The 25,319-nt window shown below is 42.2% G+C and overlaps 1 protein-coding gene across 2 annotated transcripts; it reads right to left on the reverse strand.

Annotated features, from left to right (window-relative positions):
- Positions 1 to 454: 454 nt before the first annotated feature.
- On the reverse strand, positions 455 to 24,261 carry RNF19B (ring finger protein 19B; the record flags this gene model as incomplete). 2 transcript variants are annotated; one of them, XM_079728422.1, is made up of 9 exons in its annotated part: positions 455 to 1,256; positions 2,286 to 2,417; positions 5,418 to 5,625; positions 6,561 to 6,701; positions 7,717 to 7,831; positions 8,282 to 8,444; positions 9,812 to 9,953; positions 11,533 to 11,738; positions 23,630 to 24,261. In XM_079728422.1, 9 exons carry the CDS (start codon positions 24,259 to 24,261, stop codon positions 803 to 805), a joined length of 2,193 nt encoding a protein of 730 aa, XP_079584548.1. In that variant the 3' UTR covers positions 455 to 802. The 2 variants fall into 2 exon arrangements, with proteins under 2 accessions (XP_079584548.1, XP_079584549.1); XM_079728423.1 differs by having other exon boundaries at positions 9,812 to 9,956.
- Between the last annotated feature and the right edge of the window lie 1,058 nt (positions 24,262 to 25,319).

Consider the following 25,319-nt stretch of genomic DNA (forward strand, 5'->3'; position numbering starts at 1 on the left):
TTTATCCAGTAAGAATACTCTGTTCCCCAACTTATAACCATGCAACATTCACTGGAATTTCTGAAGAGCCACTGGAACTGATACCCCTTCCCTCCTCTGAAGCACGTTTCTAATAGTGACTATAATGCAGAAAGGGGTAAATAAGGAAAACTGCACAGCTGCCTCTAGAGGGCGAACAAGGCTCATTTTAATCTCCAGCTTCTCTATCTGGCTGACTCAGCTAATTCTTCAGTCTGACTACACAGTCCAAATCAAGCTCGGCTTTGCTTCCTGTCATACTAGGAGTCATTGGTTTACAGATGACTCCACTGCAGTCTGGTTAGAATACCATCCTTCTTTCCTGGGATTAGGAAAGCTTAGATCTAGAGACTGTTAAAGATGTAGTGGTCTGTTTCAAACACTTGGCTCTGGAGAACTATCCAAGCCAAGGAAAATGAGAGGAGTTGAATTACGACAGAAATCTTTATTAAAATGTGTCCTTCAGTAATATGTTAGTATACATACAATATACACACATACATCTGTACACTCTTTGACACACCTCACAGATTGCCACCAACAGTTTAACCAATAAATTAAAACTAAAAAAGGGTGGGGGGGCAAAGGGGATGGGGGGTGTAACTAAGGGTAAAGTTTCCATGTTTCCTCTGGTAAGAAATTGCAAATTTCTCAGAATTTCCCTGGGGAAAACCTGTGACCAGAGAATCTTTGAAATAAAATATGTAAATCCCTGCCCCCCAAAAAAGATTCCAAAAGATGCAGTTACAAGTGTGCTTCTCAGAACAGGAGCATTTATTCCACTTCATACTCTGGCTTCTGCATCTTCCGGCTTCAAGACAGTCGTCCCCTCAGCTGGGGCAGAGAGGTTCATATGGGCACTTGGGCTCGGTGCACCTGGGGCTCTGGGTGTTGAGGGGCAGGCTGCAGCTTGGGAGTGAGGGGAGCCACACTCATCCGAGGTGATGTCTGGCACATCATCAGACTGCGTATCAGAGCTCTCCAGGTCACTGCGGATGCTCTCGGGCTGGGCCAGGCTGATGTCCCAAGGTCTGCTGGCCTGGAAGTCTTTCTGTTCACAGCTTTGGTGTTTGCAGGGGGGATCCTCTTCATTGCTGCCACCGCCACCACCACCTTCTTCATTCTCCACCATCTGTGCGTGAACATGGAGTGAGTCCTCCGTGCTGCTTCCACTCACCAGCTGATAGTGGCTTGGTTTGGCTTCAATGTCCACTTGGATTTCCATATTGTTGCATTCTCTGTGGAGACAAAATCCACTTTGCTGAATCATGCATGGGTCATGCTATACCTGTTGGTAAAAGCAGTTTGTGGGTTCAGGATTAGAAAGTCCGAAAATGTAGGTAAATAGTAGAATAGAGCTCACTTTTAGAGAAAATAAAATTTAACCTAACACTTAAATAAGATGCAGAAGAACAATTAGATCTTTTTGTTGATTTAAAATACACACACAAACACAAACATCTCTGTCAATTTCTGTATTTCTTTATTTTTTAATTTTCATTGGAGTATATATAGTTGATTTACAATGTTGTGTTAGCTTCTGCTGTACAGCAAAATGAATCAGTTATACATATGTATACATATATCCACTCTTTTTTAGATTCTTTTCCCATATAGGTCATTACAGAGTATTGAGAAGAGTTCCCTGTGCTATACAGTAGGTCCTTATTAGTTATTCTGCCAATTTCTTTAAACAACTAAAAATGAGCTTCCAAAATTCAACTAAGGTTCGGAGCCTCACACTATCTTACTCAAAATATGAAAGTGAAAGAAGAGTCACAGCTTTTTACTTCTCTGCCACAATTAGAAGAAACCAGAATCTCTCCAGTAGGGAGTGCTGCAGTCACACCATACCAGATACACTAGCTTCTCAAATATAAATAGCCTACAGGAGCCACATCAAGCAAAGAGCAACATGAGAGCAGAAACCATAGAGCCACATACATACATCAATGGACACCAATCTAGCTCTTCAGTTCCACGTGAATAATTACACTGTTGCAATAGCCAAGAAAAAAAAAGGAAAAAAAAGGAAATAGAAAAGGAAGAAAGAAAGAACCTCTAAAAATCAAGTGCTAACAAGAAAAATCAATCAAGAGATGCCAAATACTCCCATACCAAGAACTTGCTCAATGAATTCACAGGGTATACACACTATGTATCACACTAGATGGTACACAGAGCCCTAACATGAGGCATTGAGCTTCTACGGCGAAAACCCAACCAAAAAAATGCAACCTCTCCTAGGCTTCTGACTGTTCACATACCTGTCCTGTGGGTTGTAGGAACTGATTATGGAACCGGCCATAGCACGAGTGCTTGCGTTGTCACTAATTGCACCAAGACTGGCTGTGTCTTTGGGGAAAATTTCCTTTTGGACATCGGCTTGGACTTCTAACCTGTGTAAAGAGGGGACGTTTAAGTTAATGCGAGACCTGGGTATTCCAAGACAGTCTGCTTCCTGGCACATGCCTCTTCCATTATTCTCTTGCTAATTGAGTTGATCTGATCTTCTCCAAATGTCAAATAGCTCAAACAGATGCCCACACATCTTCTCTCTTAAATTTATCTATTGAAATCGTCCCCTCCTTTCCATCCCCACTGCTACTGTTTAACTTCAGGCCCTCAACAGCTCCCCAGTGGGTAACTGCAATTGGGCTCTCTTTCCAGTAGCCCTAAGTCCAAGTCAAACAACTTCCAGATCAGTGCCAACGTGGACAAAAACCTGATCACTCTAACAGCCCTCTCTTGGCTCCCTCTTGACAACAGGCATTTAAGGTCTACTGATTTGCCTCCAAGCTCTCTCTCCAGTTCCATCTCTCACCATAGGTCCTAAATCATAATCACACTGAATTTTTTTCTTTCCTTATGCACCTGTACACATCTTATACCTCTATGACTTTGCATATGCTAGTCCCTCTCTCTGGAAGTTTCCCTTCTCTATGTGACAAACTCATACTCAGTCCTTAACAACAAAGGAAGTATCATCTCCCTTCATTCTTCTATCAAACCAGTCACTTCCTGCGAAGTGCTCCCACAGCACCTACCTATTTATTAAATCAATTTATGCATCTCTTTCCCAGTCATCTGTGAGCTCCAAAAAGGGAGAGACCACACCTCATTCACACTTTACCCTCCTTGTCTTGCACATACTAGGAACTTAAACATTTAGCAATCAAATTACCCCCAGCCTATAAGCTTAAAGGACATAATAAGAGTCAACCTCCGACAAGAGCAGCAAACTTTCCCAGTGGTGTCTCAGAGGACCCATAGCTTTTCCTTTCTTGACTCCAATATCATTTGGTTGCACACTTAAGTATTTCCTCATAATGGGTTTCACAGCCAAACCCATCTGACTCATTCACTTCCTATAAATGGCTTTCACAGTACTGGAACAGCTGGACTGGCTAAGTTGCAGTTTCAGCAAGTCAGTCTCCAATTATGTCTGCTTATTTACAGGGGTGTTGGTTTTAAGAAAGCACAGCAGTGAATTCTCCAGCATGTGCGGGCGGGATCCCCTAACAAGAGACAACCAGAGTCATGAAATGCAGACAGGTCAGCAGCAGCCTGCAGCTGCACGTTCAATCAACCTCCATCCTGCTGCCTGAGTCGTTGCTCTGCTGCTCCAGCCTTAGATGCCCTTCAAAAATGTGCCATGGCTCAGGAAAATGAGGCAGTGCAATGGAAAGTACATTGAGTCAGAGACCTGGGTCCTAGTTTCAGCTCTGCCATAGAATCAGTTAGAATTGGAAGAGGCCTTTCACAAAGGACATCTATCACCTTAGGTGGTTCGCAGATGCTAGTCTGTGCAATGGCTATGCTAAAATCACCTGGGGAACCTTTTCAAAACACAGATCCTGGGGGCTTCCCTGGTGGCGCAGTGGTTGAGAGTTCGCCTGCCGATGCAGGGGACACGGGTTCGTGCCCCGGTCCAGGAGGATTCCACATGCTGCGGAGCGGCTGGGAGCCATGGTCGCTGAGCCTGCGCGTCCGGAGCCTGTGCTCCGCGGCGGGAGAGGCCACAACAGTGAGAGGCCCGCGTACCGCAAAAAAAAAAAAAAACAACCACAGATCCCTAGGAGATTAGAAGAGAAGCTGGGAGATTTTAATTTATTAATTCTGGGATAGGGTGCTGACATCTATTTTTAAAAGGCTCCCAGGTAACTGACAAGCACTCAGGTGTGGGATCCAGTCCATTTGCCATCTGTTGCTTGACTCCTTCTAATAGCCAAATGGCCCTCTGGTCTCACTTTAAACACTTCCAGGGATAGACAGGTCCGTATCTACTAACGTAATCCATCCCTTCTTTGGACTTTATATAGATTTTTCCTATAGTCTCTATAATGAAACAAAATTAGTTTCCCTCTAGCTTCTGCCAAATCATCTTAATCTATCTCTTGGCATGAGGCAGAACTCTTAATCCTTTTTTCCAGTTCAAGGCCCTTCAGATATCTGAAGGCAAGCATCTCCCCTACCTCCCTACCTGGTTTTGTACCACCTTTACCCCTCCCCAGGGCTCTCTTCTCCAGTGCGTTCAAATAACTGCTTCTCATGTAACATCTACTATGCTCCTCTGAATATGTTCTGTTTTTTCTAACTGGTACAACGACCAACCAAGTCATAACCTTTTTAGTCATAAAGCTTTACATATTCTCAACACAAGTTTATAGAATTGATTTACCTTATCTATCAAATGGGAATCAGAATAGGAAGGTTTTAAGGATCACAGCACCAATAAGCCAACAAGATACAGTATAAATGCTGTTCAACTAAAAGCCAGTGATAAGCCTAACGGAGGACACAGTCTTGGGAATTCTATAAAAATGCATACTTCCCCTTCCTGATGGAGGCAGCCTAATGTAGTAGAGGGAGGATCTGAAGTCAAGATTATCCTTTATTGGGACTTCCCTAGTGGTCCAGTGGCTAAGACTCTGTGCTCCCAATGCAAGGGGCCCAGGTTCGATCCCTGGTCAGGGAACTAGATCCCACATGCATGCCGCAACTAAGAGTTCACATGCTGCAACTAAAGATCCCGTGTGCTGCAGCTAAGACCTGGCGCAGCCTAAATAAATAAATAAATAAACATTTTTAGAAAACAAAACAAAAACAGAGAGAGAGATTGGCCAGGGAACACAGGATTATTGTGTTAAAAAAAAACTATTCTTTACATGGAGCCACTATGGTGCAGTGGGAAGAAACACAGAACTTTTAAGTCGCTTAACCTTTCTAGCCTATTTTCTAATTGTAAAAGTTAAAACAAAACAAAACAAAACAAAAAAACACCATTGATGATTAAATCAAAATGAGATGCTATATGAGACATGTCTGGCACAGAGAAATGGCTCAATATGATATGTTACTTCTTATAATTCCAACTGGTTCTGTCAGAAGTTGCTTACCTGCTGTATTTTCCCTTGCCACTGGAAAGAATGCCACCACTCAGTGTGCCCCCTGAGAGGGCTGCAAAGCTGGCTGTTTCGCTGTATGGACCTTGCATAACACTGAGTCCATCCGTAGGGCTTCCACTGGTGCTCAATACGCTAGTTAGACCTTCAATGCTACTTTCCCCAATGCTGGGATTCTTGAGGGCTCGCCAGGCATCTGCCACTGGGGATGGAACCAAACATCTCAATTGATGATAGCACAGCATCAAAACAGAGTCTGGCATTTTCCTGCAATGACTCTTCAGAGCAGAGAATATTCATGTAGAAAAATACTCGTTTATTCACTTTATGAATAGCTACTACAGGCAGCCACCACATATCTGGTGTTTTAACATATGCTCACATGTAATCTTCCCAATAACTAGGAATAGCCCCAATTTTAGGTGAGGAAACAAAAGCTTAGAACTAAATGCCTGGTCTGTGGCTAGTCACACAAAACTAAAATCTGATTCTAAGTCTCCTATTCTTTCCATTACACTATAGATGTCATCTAATTAAACATGAAAATTTCAAAATACACTTAGGTCGTGTGCTGACTCTAGTAGGAAGCTTGAAAGACCTTTGGGGATCTCTGTGTCCCAGGTTAGTTAATATGGTAAAGTGGAAACAACATCAAAGTATAAGCCAGAAGACTTGCTATAGTTCCAGCTCCGCAAAAGCTCTTAAACCCATTTAACAGATGTTGAGACAAAGGCTTAAATAAGTTCCGATTAATTGGGGATAATAACAGCCCTGGCCCTCTCTCTTCAGAGCTGTTGTAAAAGCCAAGTGAAAATAATAACTGTGTAAGTCTTCTGAAAATTATAAAGTACCATGCAGATATAAGACTTTATTATAATTATGTAATTTACTATTACCAGCATACTTAGAGTTACTTGGAGTCCTACTAGTTTGTACCTGCCACACAGAGGCAAGTACCAGGGGAATTAACCTAATAACTCTGGAAAAAAGAAATGAAAAGCTAAAAATACTTTACCTCCTATAAAGCTCATTAGCCAATGTAATCCAATGTCAATCTCTCTGTAAAATGTGCTGAATTTTACTGACTTTTATCTTGTGTTCCATAAATTCAAAGGGAAATTAAAATTCTCCTTTTACCTGTGATTGGGCCATCATCTTCATCAAATTCAATTTTCACTCCCTTTCCATTGGCCGTACTAACTCCACAGCCACCTCCACGACAGAGAGAAATGGGCACAACCCCATAAACATAAGCCAGCATAATAGGGACACCAATACCTGGGGAAGATAAGGAAACATGTCAGCAGGCCATCAGGTTGCAGCTGCCCTGAATTCTCCTTCCCAGGGCTGAACAGAGACAAACCACTTTATAAAGGGCCAAGGAAAGACAGAAGATAGCTATGCTAAAGAGGTAGCCTGGTCCAACAGAATGATGACTGGACTTGGAATCAGAAAGGCCTGGATTAGAATCCTGTCTCCAATTTACCAGCTGTTATAACCTTGGACATATCTTCCTTAGGTTGCCAATGATCAATGTATGTACAGTGCTCAGCACAGTAAATATATGTTGCTTTCATTTTCCCCTTTCCATTCACTGCTGAAGTGCTAATCCAAGAACCAATCAATAATCAAACATTAAATAAGCGACTCCTAGGGTTTAGGATCCCCCCAGAGTGTTAATTCCAAAATCTTGCTGCTGTGGAAGGCAGAATGGCTTAGTTGTTAAAAGCCCAGACTCTGAAGTCAGACTGCCTTAATTCACGTCCCAGCTAAGTGACCTTGGGCAAATTACTGCACCTTTCTGTTACAACTGGGCTGCTGTGAGGATTAAATAAGTTAATACAGGCAAAAGACTCAGACCTGCTCCTGGCACATGGAGAGTCTCAGAAAATATTATATTATTATTATTCTAAAACAGACCCTCATGCCTCCCTAAATACTGTGAGGCATTAAGCAAATCAAAAGTAATTTTGCTTTGTGGGTTCTGTGGCAAATGGAGAAAGAAGAGGAAAGGTGAAAAACTAGGCCTTAAAGTAATATTTTTTAATTCAATCTTTTTTATGTGCCAGATGGAGTTCTAGGCACTAACTTACGAATGAAAGATCCCAAACTCTGATACTTAGTGTGGCTGATAATAATAATGGTGCCTAATAAACTCCCAAGGTGGGTCTGACATAAAATGTAGGAGCATCCAGGGTGAAACATCTAGCCAGGTGGCAAAACTGCGGGGCCAGAAAGCTGATGGGAGTGGGTCGTGTAAGGGGAGGAGTCATGGTCCTGGCTAGCTTCTTACCAACACTAACTGCAGCAATAACTGGGGATGCAATGACCGACAAAGTCACTCCTCCTGTGATAGCCAAATTCCTCTTATGTTTGGAGGTTTTCCTTCCCTCATACCTGCTATGAATCTAAGAATAAGAAAGAAAATCCAGGTCAGCAGGTTAGGACATCAATCTTTTTGCTAGGGAGAAAAAGGATAAGTGAATATTCCCTTATAAGTTACCTATATTAAAACATATTCCCCCATGTCAAAGAGACATCTTTCTCACATTTTAATCTAACTCAGACCAGGATGATATAAACGAATACAGAAAAAGTTAATATAAGAAGAGACAAAGTAACTCAGGGGAGTGAAGTAAGCATTTTACCTTTAAGTCACTGAGACAAACCAGGCCCGGGATGTTAATAAGAACTTTCAGATCTCTTGGGGATTTATGAAAATCCATTTAAGAAATTATTTTTATTTAAGAACCAGCTGGTTTTCAGGCAGCTCTGAAACATAAGCTCCTCCCCATTTCCTTCAAACCTTTACCAACAAACCTGAAGATGGAACATGCACAGAACTCAACATATCTTACCTTCCTGCCAACATAAACAGGAATGCCAATGACCATGGCAGGAATGGCAATGCCAGCAATGAGGGATATCCCCACCGGAGCACCAATCAATGTGCCCAGCTGCCAAAGAATTTTCTTCTTACGGCTCCATGGTTTCTTTCCCCAGAATGTACAGCCAGAGGGGCTACAGAGGAAACATGCTGAAGTTAATGTCAATATTACAAATGCAGCTATTGTCATCAGAGAGCTTGATAAGAGCAAGAGTCTTCTTTTCTATAGGAGTGATTAACGGTTACAAGAGGTTACAAGAAATGAATTTATTACATGAGGGGGAGTAAAGGACAAGGCTAGACTATTAGAGTTCTGGCTCTTTACTTTTTTTTTCTTTTATCGTAAAGGCAGGCCTCCAGACTTGAAACCTCTTTTCCGTTCTTTTCTGCTGCACTCTGTCCTCTCTAACGCACCAAACTGAACCTACTTCTCTGAGTGATACTACGTGGGATCCTGCATAGTCTATGCACTTGACATCTCATCCAGACATACTGTGTCCTGCAGCTAATGAACTCTCTCTGATTTGCATAGTTTTCTCGGCATATGTAGATACTGCAAACCACCTTCCTGGGATAGGATATAAAAAGATTTCATCATACCCTTTATGACAGTTTCATACTCTGAGTTTGGCTACTTTTACACTCAGCCCTTCTGAGTCCAACCACTTTTGCCCACTCCCTTTGTACTGTCTTCCCTACTAGATAGAGTAAGTAATTTTGAAAGTAGGGATCATGTCTTACGCACCCCTGTGCCCCCAATAATTGGTATACTGTAAGTAATCAAATGTTTGCTAAATTGGAAATGAAAATGTTTCATCCACACAATGAATGTTAAGTTTGTAAATATTAACTCCTTCAGGACAATATTTTAATGACTACTACATCCAAGGAACTGTAAAAAGGTAATACTGGCCTGAAGACTCTTAATATAGTTCAACAAAATTAGACACATAAATGAAGTAAAAGTCATGATGATGTTTATAGAACATTTAAAGAATGTCAGTAAAGAAGAATGAGGCAGAAAAAACTGGGGGAAGGCATCAGAGATGGAATGGCATTTAAAGTGGCCCTTGAAGGCTGAATGAGAACTGAACAGTTGAGATAAAAGGGGGTTGCTGGGGCGTGAGGTGATTAGAAAGCATTCCAGGTGAAGGAAAGAACATGAAGAAGTATGGAGGTAAGATAACACAGAAGAGACACAGATAATCTGGGACATAGCATTTATGAAAGCAAAATGGAAAAAGGTATATTGGGGCCAGACTACAGAAAATCTTAAAAGCCATGCTAGGGAAACTGAACTCTGTCTGGAAGGTAATGGAAAACAGTCACTGGAAGTTGCTGAGCTGGAGAAAAACATGATTGGAAGGGTGTTTCAGAGGAACTTTTTACAGCTTCCTTATGCTGTAATGAGAGGACAGACAACGATGTTTCTTTGACATCCTTTTCCCTAAATCAGTAGGAGAACAAGACTATAAAAACAATAGACACTTTCTCATCTCACCTGAGGTAATGCAAGTCTGAGATCTCCTTCATACAAAGCCAACAGAATTCACAGCCACACACTGCACAGGTCATATGATTACAGCTTCCATCATTCATCTTGATAATGTAAGCACTGCATCGTGGGCATGGCTTGATGTCATCTGCTAAGTGGGGGAGAAAGAATGGGTAGAAAAATATCCCTAGTTAAACCTCGTTTGATTTTATTATTCCTAGGAGTATGTGCAAGAAATGAAGAGGCAGTCAAGAATTCTTGACTGAGGATTCCAAATTGTGCAACCCACTTCACTGGAAGGCTGGCTATGTCTAGACCTCAGGAAATTTCATAAAATGGATCCTGTCTCATACGGAGCTGCCTATTCCCCAATCTGGCATCTTACACAGCACTACAGCCACACTCTGAGCAAGGAGACTTCCCTAGAGAGAAAGATGGTTCCAAGAAAAATGGAATTTCAGCAGCCAACAGGCTGGCAGAATTAAAAACACAGTCCTACAGGAAGAATAGTCTGCAGCCCGCATTTGGCTTTAAGTCTTGAAAAATTTTAGTTCAGGAAGCTCATTTCTCAGGTACAAGTATCACTGTGATTTGCTGTTAACATAATTCACAGTACCTTCCCATAATACTTTAAAATTCAAAACCTACAAACAATTGAGTATGCTATGTAGCATACACCTGGTAATTTTCACAGCAAGCTAGGAACTATCCTATTACAAAGAGAATTTAGGAGATTATACTGTGCCAGGAAAAAGTGAATGGTAAAATCTTTCCTACTAGCTTCTCTCAAATGACATCAGTGAAATAAAGCACACTTATAAAAGGCAATAAAACCACTGACATTTTAAAAGAGGTTCACTCTGACATGTCAAGGTTGGAACTGAATGTGTGATATTCCTCCTTTTAAGGTTAATCATTAATCCATACTAATATTATTTCCTTTCCTTAAATCTGTACCCTACTTCCCAAACCAGTGATGTACTTAAAGCTAGTAGGAAAACAGTACAGTTTTAATACTAAACGTCTTTCTGCTCACAGTGAAAGTTCTGAAAAAGCCCCTAGCTGAAGGACCCAACTGCTCTCCAATCTGAGACATATTACTAAGACGGTAGAAAGTACAGAATTCAGTTTTGCTTTATTCCAATTTCACCTGGGTTGAACAACCTATAAATGGTCAGAGAGAGAAGCTACATACCAAATACAGTGTTGAAAGTATTACCAAATAGTTTCTGCACTTGGGACTTCCCTAGTGGCGCAGTGGTTAAGAATCCGCCTGCCAGTGCAGGGGATACAGGTTCAAGCCCTGGTACAGGAAGATCCCACATGCCGCAGAGCAACTAAGCCCGTGCACCACAACTACTGAGCCTGCGCTCTAGAACCTGTGAGCCACAACTACTGAGCCCGTGTGCCATAACTACTGAAGCCCACATGCCTAGAGCCTGTGCTCCGCAACAAGAGAAGCCACTGAAATGAGAAGGCCGTGCACTGCAACGAAGAGTAGCCCCCGCTCGCTGCAACTAGAGAAAGCCCGAGTGCAGCAACGAAGACCCAATGCAGCCCAAAATAAATAATATAAATAAAAATAAATTTATAAAAACAAACAAACAAAAAACAAATAGTCTCTGCTCTCTAATCCTTGAGTTATACAGAAAGGTAATCTCTCCCAGCTTTGGGCCCACATTATGAAATACCAATAAAGAGACAAATGAGACAATGCCAACTCATACCTGGTCCAGATTCTTGCCCATAACTGAGACCTGAAGTGTGCTTGGTCCGAACACGCAATGTCTGCGCCCTCTGCTGACGGGCCATATCGCATGTCTGATTTGGATGCCATATTTGCTTGCAGTGGTAACAGAACTCAGTCTGGCAGCCTTCCCTCTCACAGGTCAGCTTTGGGCAGCTGGCACAGCCATAGGCAATAACAGCATACCTGGGTAAGGAAATAGGAAGAGATATAAGTAAGTTAAGACATGCATCAGTCCCAGTGGGGTAACACTGTGTGGTACCCCCACCACTTAATACGATGCAGAGGAAAGAAAACACATATAACAAATAACACATGCACAAGCACACCTAACAAACTGTAAAACATTCTGTGTGAGAAAGTAAATTGTTTCTTGAGATTCTAAAAACACATATCATTTATCTCCTGAAAAAGTAGGGGAAAATATCATACTTAGCCTGAATTTTTTTTTTTTTTTTTGGCCGCACTGCATAGCATGCAGGATCTTAGTTCCCCAATCAGGGTTCAAACCTGTGCTCCCTGCAGTGGAAGTGTGGAGTCTTAATCATTGGACTTCCAGGGAAGTCCAGCCTGAATTTCTAGCATGTATTCAGTCATAGTTTAAGCTGCTTTAGGAGCAGTTTGTCCCAGCAAGTTTCATAAATAAGGGTACAAAATTATTTCCTTTTGATGATTTGATATATTTAGAGAAATTAGAATTTGTTTAAAGGATAGAACATTTGTAAAATAAAGTACAATAGCAAAAACTAAAGCAAGTATACTTTTTTAAAATTGCAGTTTAGTTGATGTACAACATTATATAAATTTCAGGTGTACAACACAGTAATTCACAATTTTTAACGGTTATACTCCATTTATAGTTATAAAATATTGGCTATATTCCCTCTGTTGTACTATATATCCTTGTAACTTATTTATTTTATACATAGTAGTTTGTACCTCTTAATCCCCTACCCCTATCCTGTCCCTTACTCCTTCCCTCGCCCCACTGGTAACCACTAATTTGTTCTCTATTTCTGTGTCTCTGTTTTTTATTATATTCACTAGTTTGTTTTATTTTTTAGATTCCACATATAAGTGATATCATCCAGTATTTTTTTTTCTCTGTCTGACTTATTTCACTGAGCATAATACCCTCCAGGTTCATCCATGTTGTTGCAAACGGCAAAATATCATTTTTTTAATGGCTGAGTAGTATTCCATTGTGTATATATACCATATCTTTTTAATCTACTCATCTGTTGATGGACATTTAAGGTTGTTTCCATATCTTGGCAATTGTAAATAATGCTGCCACTGGGGTGCATGTATCTTTTCGAATTTGTGTTGGTCTTTTTTTTTCTTTTTTCAGATAAATACCCAGGAGTGGAATTGCTAGGTCATAGGGTAGTTCTATTTTTAATTTTTTGAGAAACCTTATACTGTTTTTCATAATGGCTGTACCAATTTACATTGCCACCAATGGTGTACGAGGGCTCCCTTTTCTCCACATCCTTGCCAACATTTTTTGTGGACTTTTTGATGATAGCCATTCTGACAGGTGTGAGGTGATGTCTCATTGTGGTTTTAATTTGCATTTCTCTGATGATTAATGATGTTGAACATCTTTTCATGTGCCTGTTAGCCATCTGTATGTCTTCTTTGGAGAAATGTCTATTCAGGTCTTCTGCCCATTTTTCAATTGGATCATTTTAAAAATTTTTTTGATGTTGATTTGTATGAGCTGCTTATATATTTTGTTTTTGTTTTATTAAAAAATTTTTTTAACATCTTTATTGGAGTATAATTGCTTTACAATGTTGTGTTAGTTTCTGCTGTATAACAAAATAAATCAGTTATATGTATACATATATCTCCATATCCCCTCCCTCTTGTGCCTCCCTCCCACCCTCCCTATCCCACCCCTTTAGGTGATCACAAAGCACTGAGCTCATCTCCCTGTGCTATGCAGCTGCTTCCCACTAGCTATCTATTTTACATTTGGTAGCGTATATATGTCAGTGCTACTCTTTCACTTCATCCCAGCTTACCCTTCCCCGTCCCTGTGTCCTCCAGTCCATTCTCTACATCTGCATCTTTATTCCTGTCCCGCCCCTAGGTTCATCAGAACCATTTTTTTTTGAGATTCCATATATATGTGTTAGCATACAGTATTTGTCTTTCTCTTTCTGACTTACTTCACTCTGTATGACAGACTCTAGGTCCATCCACCTCACTACAAATAACTCAGTTTTATTTCTTTTTACGGCCAGGTAATATTCCATTGTATATATGTGCCACATCTTCTTTATCCATTCATCTGTCGATGGACACTTAGGTTGCTTCCATGTCCTGGCTATTGTAAATAGTGCTGCAATGAACATTGTGGTACATGTCTCTTTTTGAATTATGGTTTTCTCAGGGTATATGCCCAGTAGTGGGATTACTAGGTCATATGGTAGTTCTATTTTTAGTTTTTAGTTTTTTTTTTTTTTTGGCTGCATTGGGTCGTCATTGCTGCGTGCAGGCTTTCTCTAGTTGCGGCGAGCGGGTACTACTCTTCATTGCAGTGCGCGGGCTTACTGCGGTGGCTTCTCTTGTTGCAGAGAAGCACACGGGCTTCAGTAGTTGTGGCATGTGGGCTCAGCAGTTGTGGCTCGCGGGCTCTAGAGTGCAGGCTCAGTAGTTGTGGAGCATGGGCTTAGTTGCTCCGCGGCATGTGGGATCTTCCCAGACCAGGGCTTGAACCCGTGTCCCCTGCATTGGCAGGTGGACTCTTAACCACTGTACCACCAGGGAAGCCCTATTTTTAGTTTTTTAAGGAAACTCCATACTGTTCTCCATAGTGGCTGTATCAATTTACATTCCCACCAACAGTGCAAGAGGGTTCCCTTTTCTCCACACCCTCTCCCTGCTTATATATTCTGGGTATTAACCTCTTATCAGTCATATCATTAGCAAATATTTTCCCTCATTCAGTAGTTTGTCTTTTTGCTTTGTCAATGGTTTCCTTTGCTGTGCAAAAGCATTTAAGTTTTATTAGGTCCCATTTAGTTTTGCTTTTATTTCCTCTGCTTTAGGAGACAGATCAAAAAAAATATTGCTATGATTTATGTCAAAGAGTGTTCTGCGTATGTTTTCTTTTAGTAGTTTTATGATTTCAATACTTTTTCATTTTTAAGTTTCATGGTGAAGCTGGTCTGATGGCAGACTGAGAGACAATGAACATAGATGGGTTCGTGATCAACTTCTATTGAAAGCTCATTTTATCTTTCCAAAAAAATTTTTTCCCCAATTTGAATGTATACCTTGAAATCTCTTCTTTCTTGACAGGTTCCAGAATCGAAGAATACCACTCATCAATCTTATGAATTAACATAGAATATGGCCATATCTCCCCCCAATCCCTTCTGACACATATTCTTAGTAAAGATGGACAATTCAGAATCTATCAGCACCAGTATCAACTGCTTCTTATAATTCATGTTTATTTACCAAGAATTACTTTCCTACAAACAATCCAATATATTTACAAACTATTAGCCTTTCTGACTAATTCTAAAAATTTCAACTAAATGCACAGACTAACAAGTAGACACCTGTTCAAAATAATTCTTTTTTTTAAAAAAAGTAATTTAAACAAACAAATGAAGAATGGAGGACAGCAGTTGTGAAAGTTCAAACAATTTTTAGACAGGTCAGTGATTTCAGGCTTAGGTGTTGCCATCGGGGCTTTGTCACCTATTCCATGTTCTACTCCAATAGTCAAAGACCTCAAACAGCTTAAACAAAAGACTAATAACATTTTCTTAGATTTATTCTATGGTTTGTTTGCTTATTTGATTGTACATTAGATGTTCACGATAGCAACTTAAGTTCTCAGGTTCATCATAGATTCTGCAAGCTGATTTGAGAATGACACTGAAGTTACCGATGACAAGGTATCATCTATGTTACATAATACAGGCTGTATTAAAACTCTTCTCAGAAAGAGCAAAGTGAGAAGAGGTCAATGTATGAATGCAAATGATTCATATCCTGTAGGAGTTCTGAGCAAATTTATCCCACCTAGTTGTAAAATAACTACTAAAGAAAAAAAACGTTTCTCCTGAAGAAAGTGACTTGCTTGCTATTTTGTGTTAAATGAGAAAGGTACTGGATGATCTCAGAAAAGTATTAAGTCAACTTCTGACAATACATATTGGATAGACTGCCAGTCAGGAAACCTTGAGCATTTCATGATCCATTCCTACCTCACATGGTGGGAGTAAATATTTATTAACAGATTCTTCTTTTTTTTCAAAGAACATTTGATAGTATTGACAATGTCAATTTTGGGTGTGGAATTTGGTTCCAAGGAAGTAAAATAACCCCAAATACTCAAGAACCCCCAGCAACCTATTACCATGACAGAGAATTACTCAGGGCATGAGACTTGGCATTCCTGTTTTTGGGTGCCTGGTCTGGGCTCCTTGCCCCTGACTCGTACTGCACGACAATGAGCTAATTAAAATCTCCAAACCTTAGATTCTATCCCTAAAATGGAAGTATAGGTGCTTGCAGTCTTTGAGTCTTAAAACTAAACATGTTTTAAAACTAAACATGTTTTGGGACTTCCCTGGTGGCGCAGTGGTTAAGAATCCACCTGCCAATGCAGGGGACACGGGTTTGAGCCCTGGTCTGGGAAGATCCCACATGCCGCAGAGCAACTAAGCCCGTGTGCCACAACTACTGAGCCTGTACTCTAGAGCCCATGAGCCACAACTACTGAGCCCAAGTGCCGCAACTACTGAAGCCCACGCGCCTAGAGTCTGTGCTCCACAACAAGAGAAGCCACCGCAATGAGAAGCCTGTGCACCGCAACAAAGAGTAGCCCCCGCTCGTCGCAGCTAGAGAAATCCCGCGTGCAGCAATGAAGACCAAATGCAGCCAAAAATAAATAAAATAAATAAATAATAAAAAATAAATGTCTATTAAAAAAAACAAAACTGAACATGTTTTAAAACTGCAGTTGAGGACTTCCCTGGTGGTGCAGTGGTTAAGAATCTGCCTGCCAGTGCAGGGGACACGGGTTCGAGCCCTGGTCTGGGAAGATCCCACATGCCATGGAGCAACTGAGTCCACGCGCCACAACTACTGAGCCTGCGCTCTAGAGCCCACGAGCCACAACTACTGAGCCTGTGCGCCACAACTACTGAAGCCCGCACGCCTAGAGCCCGTGCTCCACAACAAGAGAAGCCACCGCAATGAGAAGCCCACGCACTGCAACAAAGAGTATCCCCGGCTCGCCGCAGCTGGAGAGGGCCCGTGTGCAGCAACAAAGATCCAACACAGCCATAAATAAATAAATAAATTTATTAAAAACAAACAAACAAACTGCATTTGAGATTTTGTCCCAAAAGTTATGGTATAGATAAACAGCGCGTTTTGTCCTACTTCTTGGCCTCTGCATATTCTATTCCTTTCAGCCTCGAAACGCCTTCTCCTTACTTCTTGTCCTGGCAAATACTTATCCATTTAAGAACCAGCTCAAATGTCATCCTCTCTATAAAATCCACTTAACCTCTCCAGGCAGTTGGTTGCCCACTCTGTGTCTGTGCGTAATTACTTTACAATACTTAACACCTTATATTGTAATTATCTGTTTATATGTATGCTTCCCCAACCAGACTACACAAGGAAAAGTATCAACCATCTTTTAATCTCCAGGGTCTAGCACACTGATTCATGCTTAAAATAACTGTGTTGAATGAATGATAGAGACCCTCTCCTGTTTGGGTTTTTTACTTTCCCCAGGTCATTTAGCTCTTCTCCTGGGCCATTACTTTTTCCTAAAGCAATCTTTTAAACTTATCCATGTATCTATTGGCTTTCTTTATGTCAAGTACTATAACTTAATCCTAAAATCCTGTTTAAGCCCCTTTGCTGAGCAAACTCCTCAATTCTGAATAGGGCAATCTTCTACCCCAGGCAGTCAAGAAAAACCCTTCATCCTTGAGACCAAAACTGCCTTGACTATCTTGTTCCCTCTCTTCCATGTCCTACACTGGAGCCTCTCTCCTACTCTGCCTTCTTAGCTCAACAGAGCATTCAGTTCTGCTAATGAGAAGCTAAATGGAAGGTGTAGGAAATTGCATGATGCTAAGAACACAGAAGCATCCTTTCCTCCCCCCGTTAAGTTCATACAACTTTTATTAATTTTGTTAATTTCCTATCTTGAGAAACATTATAATGTGTGACAAGCTAGACCACAGCATTACCTTACTCCAGCCCTGTGGGAAACATTCCCAATAGTATGAATTTGATTATGCTCCAACAAACCCTGGGAGTTAAAGAAATGCGTTCCTATATTATGTCTATACTTCACCGTTCCAGGCCATATAATCATTTACAAACAGGCTCTGAGCATATACAAGGGTGGAAAACATGGGCCAAGTTGTCACAATGAGCCATACTATTACTATCTTCCTTTTTACTGTGCTAGTTCAAACCCATGTCATCTCTTGACCAGACAACTGCAAGAGACTGCAGTCTCTTTATTCCCTACTCCAATCCAAATTCCAGTTCCAGAAGTTTATCTATCATGATGTTACTCTTTTGCTTAAAATCCTTCAACAAAAAAGAAAAAAGTCCTTCAAACTTACACTTCTTTGCATGGCATAGATAGACCTATAAATCTGAATCCAATCTACCTTTCCAGATGGATCTCAAGTCACTTCCCAGATCATGTTCCCCATATTGTATATCCAGAGGCTAACCAAACGAGACTCCAGACTTAGTCTTGAATTTTTATACCTCCATGCATTTGCTCATAATATTCTGGCTTAAGACACCTTTTTCTCTACCCTCATCTTTGTCTGGTATAAATTTCTACTCATATTCTTCAAGCCCTGATCAAATATCATCTCCTCCACGAAGTCTTTATTGACACCATCATGCAAAACCTTTCATCCATCTTCTAAGAACACTTGTATTTTCTTTAGTATATATTACATTGCATTTATAATTATCTTCCTACCTACCTATCTGTCTCCTCTATCAGGCCAAACTCCCTGTCAAGAGGCCCACGTCTAAGTCCTTTTTGTAATACCCAGTACTCACCTAAGTTTCAACACCATATGATTTTGTTAAGTGTCTGTTTAATGATTACTTGTCTGTCCTCTTCTTGCACACCCTCCTCTTATCTGTTTCTCCTCTCAAAACTGTGGTGTTTGTATTCTTTATCTCCCGTATCAAAAATTTAACTATTCATCCCATTCTTCTGGGACCTAATTGAAAGATTTTGTTCAGAGTTGTAGAAAAAGTTGGAATATAGATATCCTAGTCTAGAGGAGCTCTCAATTTACTCAGAGCACAAGATTTAGTGTTAAATAAGGACAGTAACAGAAGGCAGGACAGAATAACTATTAAAGGAATTTAGAAAACTGCAAATAGGGAAAGTTTCAGGTATGCTTTAAAGACATCATCGAAACAAAACAAAACAAAACATGTTTTCTGGTGATCTCAGTTTACTGAAATTATACCAGACTGAAGATTTGCATATAAGCATTAACAAGATTTACAGTGTATATTAGTATTTTTTAAAGGGTCTAAGGGGCTCAGAAATAGAGTTGCTTTATTTTGTTCAATCCAACATTTCCCAAGCTTATTCAATCATAAAACATTTTTCTTTTCAATAGTAATGCCTATACCTTGGGAAATACTGATGTTGGTGAAAAATAGAAAATAAGATCAAAAGATGGTTGGAAACCATAAAGGGTCTTAAATCATAAGGATAGATCATATAAAGAATAAGTTCTTAAAGACATAAGAAGTCATCTTGTAGGTCAGGTATGAGCAGTTTTAAGCAGGGCAATGATACAAAATGCTCCACTTTAGAATGAGTACTCTGGCAAATATGAAAAAGACATATTGGGCTGTAGGATGATGTAAATGGCGAGGGGCGTTGTAGGGGGAATAAAGAGTTATGAAAATGAAGGTACAGAGCTAAATTAAGAAAAGAGGACCAGGGGACTCCCCTGGTGGTCCAGTGGGTAAGACTCCATGCTCCCAATGCAGGGGGCTCGGGTTCGATCCCTGGTTGGGGAACTAGATCCCACATGCATGCCGCAACTAAGAAGTCCACATGTCGCAACGAAGAAGCCTGCATGCTGCAACGAAGATCCCACGTGCTGCAACTAAGACCCGGAGCAGCCAAAATAAATGAACATTTTTTTTTAAAAAAGCTCCCCATCTCCACCTTTAAAAAAATAAATTAATTAATTATATTTTTTTAAAAAAGGAGAGAGAGAAGAGGTTCAGGAAGGCTTCAGAAAGGAAAAATTCTCCCTCACTGACTGAGAAATCTGTCTTACTCAGGGAGCTTGCTCTTCCCTCATAAAAGTGTTAAGAGACAATCAGAAGCTTCCTGTTTATGGGATAATCCAGCCCAGTTATCTAGGAGGGCCAATAAGTGATACTACCTTCTGGGGTCAGGTGGGACGGGGGTCTCTGCAGGAGACAGAGGCAGCAATGAGAGGCTGGAGTGGTGGACCTGCACAAAGAATTTAGGTCAAGACAGCCTTATCTCCTGTTCACCTGTACAGAAGATCTGCCCCCTGTATGCCAGGAAATATTCTGTCGTCTCCTTTGCTCACCCCTCAGTCTTCTACAGATTCTGAAGGGGTTTAAAGATAGGCAACAGGGCACTTGAGAGGAAAACATTACATGTTTACATGATTTGGAGGTTTATGAAAAGACCTTGTGCTTAAGTAGAGACTCTAAGGGGTAGCGTATCAACTGTACCATTTATCAGCTGTGAGACACTGGGTCCCACACTTAAAACTTTTCTGAACTGGTTTCTCTTTTATAAAATGAGTTTACCACCATCTACCTGTATGAAACTAAATGAAATTACTTCTGAATGAAGTTACAGTCTGAAGATTATAAAGGACTATAAAAATGTCATTTATCTGTATTCTGAGTTAATTTTATTTCATTTGAAAGTATGTTTTAAAGATTACACTTGGTGGGAATTCCCTGGGAATCCAGTGATTAAGACTCGGTGCTTTCACTGCCGTGGGCCCGGGTTCCATCCCTGGTCTGGGAACTGAGATCCCACAGTCTCGCACAGCAAAAAAAAAAAAAAAAAAAAGTTGCACTTGGTAATATTGTACTTAATAATATTAATAATAATGTGAGTGTTTTCCCATAGAAATCAGTTCCCTTATTTATGAATAAAATAAAATTGTATTTAAGTATGAAAAAAGAAAAATTCAAGATTCTTTTCTCTGTTCCACAAATATTTTATAAACAAATAATGAATCGTTTAACATATAGTGTTCTTATTATCATGAGTAATCACAGTAAAACTAACGATCAGATCGCTTATATGCTCCCCTCACCCTGCCAAATACACACATATACACACAGAGAGCAAAAAAGAACTTGATAAATTTGGCTGGCAGGAACTTAATCTGCAGGCAGTAAAGATGGTCAGGTATGAGAAGACACAACTGGGGTCTTAGGCTTCTCTTCTAGTTCTCATCCATGATTTTTACCTGACCCAGAAGAATAGAACAGTTTGATTAAAACAAAACAAAACAAAACAAGCTATTTTTCTCATGACATTAAAAAGAGGTGGCAAAACCACTGGCCACATCCCCACCTATTTGGGAAGTGATAGAAATTTAAAGTTACTCCCTGTTTATCTAACACCTTCAACTGAATTATCAAAACACTCTGAAAATATCAATTAGGCCTCTCAAGTAAGGAAAGGATTAGGCCTATTTCAGGTAAGAAAAATAAAGTAGGTAATAGGCTGTTAACAATACGAATCAGAAGAGAAACCAGATTCTAGCATTTTTGGCTCTCTCAACATTGTCCTTAGGCCACACTTGATGAAATGACCCAAACAGTAGCATCCCCAATAATGCTGATAAGCCTATGCTTTTTTAAAGCTTTTTATTCTTTGAGAGAAAAGAATACTGGCCTTGGTTGGAGTTTAGACCAGTGTTCCAAGCCTGATTCCACCACCCACTAGTTATATGACCCTAAACAAGTCACTCAATTCATTTAAACTTCAGTTTCCTTATCTGTAAAACAAGATCAAATCTATCTTACAATGTTGCAGGGATCAAATTAAATTATGTATGCCTGACACATAGATACTCAGATGCTAGCCTGCTTGCTTTTCCCAGACTTCACCTTCTTTAAACCAACAGATAACACATTTAAAGATTATATTAAACTTGTTATAGTTTTTTAACTAATTAAAAAAAACCTCTGGATGGTAGTAATCCAATACTTGGCTAAAATAAGAAATGGCCTAATTTTTTAATAACTTCCAAATCAGTAATGGTTTAGAGTTGTCATCATCAAGATTGTAAATTAATTCCTGTCCATTTTTATTGATGTGAGCAAAGACAGAGATTGACTTCAGAGAAATAAAAACAAAAAGAGAACTTTTCCAGAAATATAATCAGTGATGCCACATTTCTCAGTTAAAATTCAAGGAAATTCACATCTGAAAAAGGAGTTAATATACTATTCCAAAGTTAACCAAGCAGTGTTCTCTTAAGTAAATATTCCTTTGGTTCAGAAAATAGATCAATAGTGTCTGTAAAATTTCAATACCATGTAAATTAACCTCTTAAGGCTAGGTAGATCACCAGATCTCCAGATGTAAGCAAACTTTTCCAAGAGCCTATGAGGTTCTTTCTGACACTTATTAACTGAAAGTGAAAGTGACCTACCATAGTTAAATGCCCCAACCTTTGACCACAACACTTCAAAGTAATTTAGAAACCTCAACTCAGTGAGCTTAATAACACACCCTTCTCTAAACAAATTTGTCAGAACAGAAAAATAGAAGAAAATAACTCATCTTACTCCCCTAGACACTCTAAGTCGGCTTCTTTTGAAGGAGACAAATAGCACAATCATGGAAATCTTAAAACAGCCTTGATATATAGGCTACAATTAAGAGCCTTTCTTAACTCCTTTGAAAGAAACGAACACTCAGCTTTTTACTAGGAGTCCCTAGCATCTTTTTGTCCTCAAAGCATGACACACAAGAATAAAATGATCTGTCCAAGGTCGCAGAGCAGGTAACGGCACAGTCTGACGCCCCTCTTTGCTGCACGCAATCGTTCATGGGATGTACTGACAGTAACACACAATCAGATTTTAAAAGGTAAGGGTCAGGGGTAGGGGGCGGTGTCCACTGAATGCTTCAGATGGTGAAATCTGGTAGTATTATGTCTCTGCATCTACTGCCTATTTTCTCACTGACCTTAAAAAGCCAGCATACATGGTGCATCGTCAAAAACTCAAGATCAGAGGAGCTGGGAAACACATTTTCTCCTACCATGTCAACCTCTGGGCATCCTTTTCAGTGCCCCGTTGCTTCTCTGGACAAAGAAAGGGTCTGTCCACTCTGCACCCTGCCCAAGACAGCAGTGTAAGAACCACAGGGGGCCCCCCAATAGCTTGGCACAGAAGACACACCACAATGCCCAGGGTGCCCCCAGAGCGCTGCCTGGGAGCTGTCCTTTCCCGTTAGTGCCATTTCAGTCACCTGCATTCCAACTTTCAGCAGTGGTGGGCAGAAAGAACACCCCTTCTCCTGAAACGCTGCAAAGTATGCCCCGAGCCAAATGGACACACCCCTCCAAAGCGCTGCCCCCTCAGAATGATATTCTTATTCCATCCTTTGCCAGATATCCCCTCCCCATCCTCATTAAGACATATCCCCTACCTCTGGACAGAGGGGCATTCACCCGACCCAAAACGGCCTCTCCCTGCCTCCTGACTTGATGGACAGCTCCCTTCTCACCGGCTGCTCAGCCCCCACTTCAAGCCCTCGGGCAGTGGTGGGGTGTTGGGTGCGTTTACCCTACTCTTCTGGGCGTGCGGATGGTTAGCGCTTACCGGCTCGCCGCAGTTGCCGCCTGGCTCTCCCTCCCCCTGGTCATCCCTCACCTCTCCCTCCACGCTGGGACACACACACATGGTGCGCAGAGGACGGCCCCTGGGGCCGGTCACACGCGGTGACCAGCCCCAGGCCCCAGGTCCCCTCGGCCGCGGCCACCGCCCCCGGGCCACGCCCCCGCTCTCACCCGCAGTCCGGGGCCGGGCACCAGCGGCAGTCGGGGTCCGAGGCCAGGTAGCGGCGCAGCATGAACTCCTCGTACTTGTGCATGAGCGGTGGGTCGGCGAGCAGCAGGCGGATGTCGTGCGGGTTCAGTCGCTCGCTGCACTCGGGGCAGCTGATGGGGACCCGGCTCTCGCTGATCTCCAGGCGCAGGTAGTGGCGGAGGCAGTCCCGGCACGAGCGGTGCGGACAACTGAGGAGGCGCGGGGCCCGCTCGGGCGGCAGCCGCACCAGGCACAACGGACACTCCACCTCCTCCGGGCCCGAGCCGCCGCCCTCCGCCGCCTCCTCATCGTCTAACCCGGGCCTCGCCGTCGCCGCGGCCTCCTCCTCGGCCTCGGCGGCCGGCTCGGCGGGCAGCGCCTCAGGCGGCGGGGCCTGGGCCGCGGCAGGGGCCGGGGCGGGCGGCGGCGGTGCGGCCGGGGTTGGCGGCTCGGCCTGCGGCTTGGCCCGGGCGTGACGACCGCGGGCCGAGGCGGAGAAGACGCTGTGGAAGGTGAGGCGCCGGCGCCGGCCGCCGCTGCGGCACTTGGGGTCGGGCGCAGCCGCATGTAGGGATGTAGACCGCGGCGACTCGGAGTCTTTCTCGGAGCCCATGGCCCCCAGAGGCCGAGGAGAGAGGGGCGCCCAGCGCCGCCACAGCTCACGCCTCAGCGCCCCCTCAGCCGGCGTCCCAACCGCCGCCGCCGCCGCCTCAGCCGCCCTCCCAGAGATAGAAACCGAGGGGTAGCGACTAAGCGGTTATAAAGCCTCCGCCCCGCGCGCCGCTGCCCACTGCGCAGGCGCCTCGCGAAGACAACTCACAGCCCGCGCCGCCCCGCCCGGATGGGGGCGCTGGGCGGGGCCGAGCGGGGTGGGGCGTGCTGGGCGTGCTAGAGCGGAGCTCCGCCTCCTCGGGGGTCAGGTGATTCCAGGACCTCCATCTTGAGGAGACGGTAACCGAACTGCTTTTTAGACCTCCTGCTACAATACCTTGTCTCTGACCCCCATCATCCGCAAGGTGGAGTTTTTGGTTTGCCTTTCCTCAAGGATGGGCCGATTGCCACTTGCAGCAAATGATACTTCAGTTACTCCATCTGTAAAAAGCAGATAAGGGTAAATCAGATGGTGACTCCGAGCTGGTCCACCTTCCAGCACTTCTTTTGTTGTTGTTTATTAAGCTTTAATTAATAAAGAATATATTCATTGAGCATCTGTTAAGTGGAGGCATTACTAGATAAGACAGACGGGGTCCCTCTATCTGCAAGAGAATTCTAGAACAAAGTCCAAATCCCTTAATCTAACAATCCGTGGTCTCTGTGAGCTAATAAACTATTCCTAGGCCCACCTCCCACTCTTACCTCCCGGTAGCTTCGTTATTTACAATTTGTGGAAGGAGGCCCAGCATTTTTTTTGCCTGAAAGTGCCTTTCTTTTGCTGGTTCCCCACTGCTCTGACCAGGGGAAGATCTGGATTCAGACTTACAAATGCGAGGCAAGCAAGCCACTTTAACAGCAATGGGAATGTATCAGTTAGGATTATACTCAGTTGCAAATAACAAAAGAAAAAAAATGACTTACGATAGAAATTTATTTCTCTCTCTGTGAAAACTAAGTCGCAAAGTAGACAGTTCAAGGCTGCTCTGCCATCCTCAGCACTTGGTTTCTAATCTTAAG

This window comes from Hyperoodon ampullatus (assembly GCF_949752795.1).
Source record: "Hyperoodon ampullatus genome assembly, chromosome: 2".
NCBI lineage: Eukaryota > Metazoa > Chordata > Mammalia > Artiodactyla > Ziphiidae > Hyperoodon > Hyperoodon ampullatus.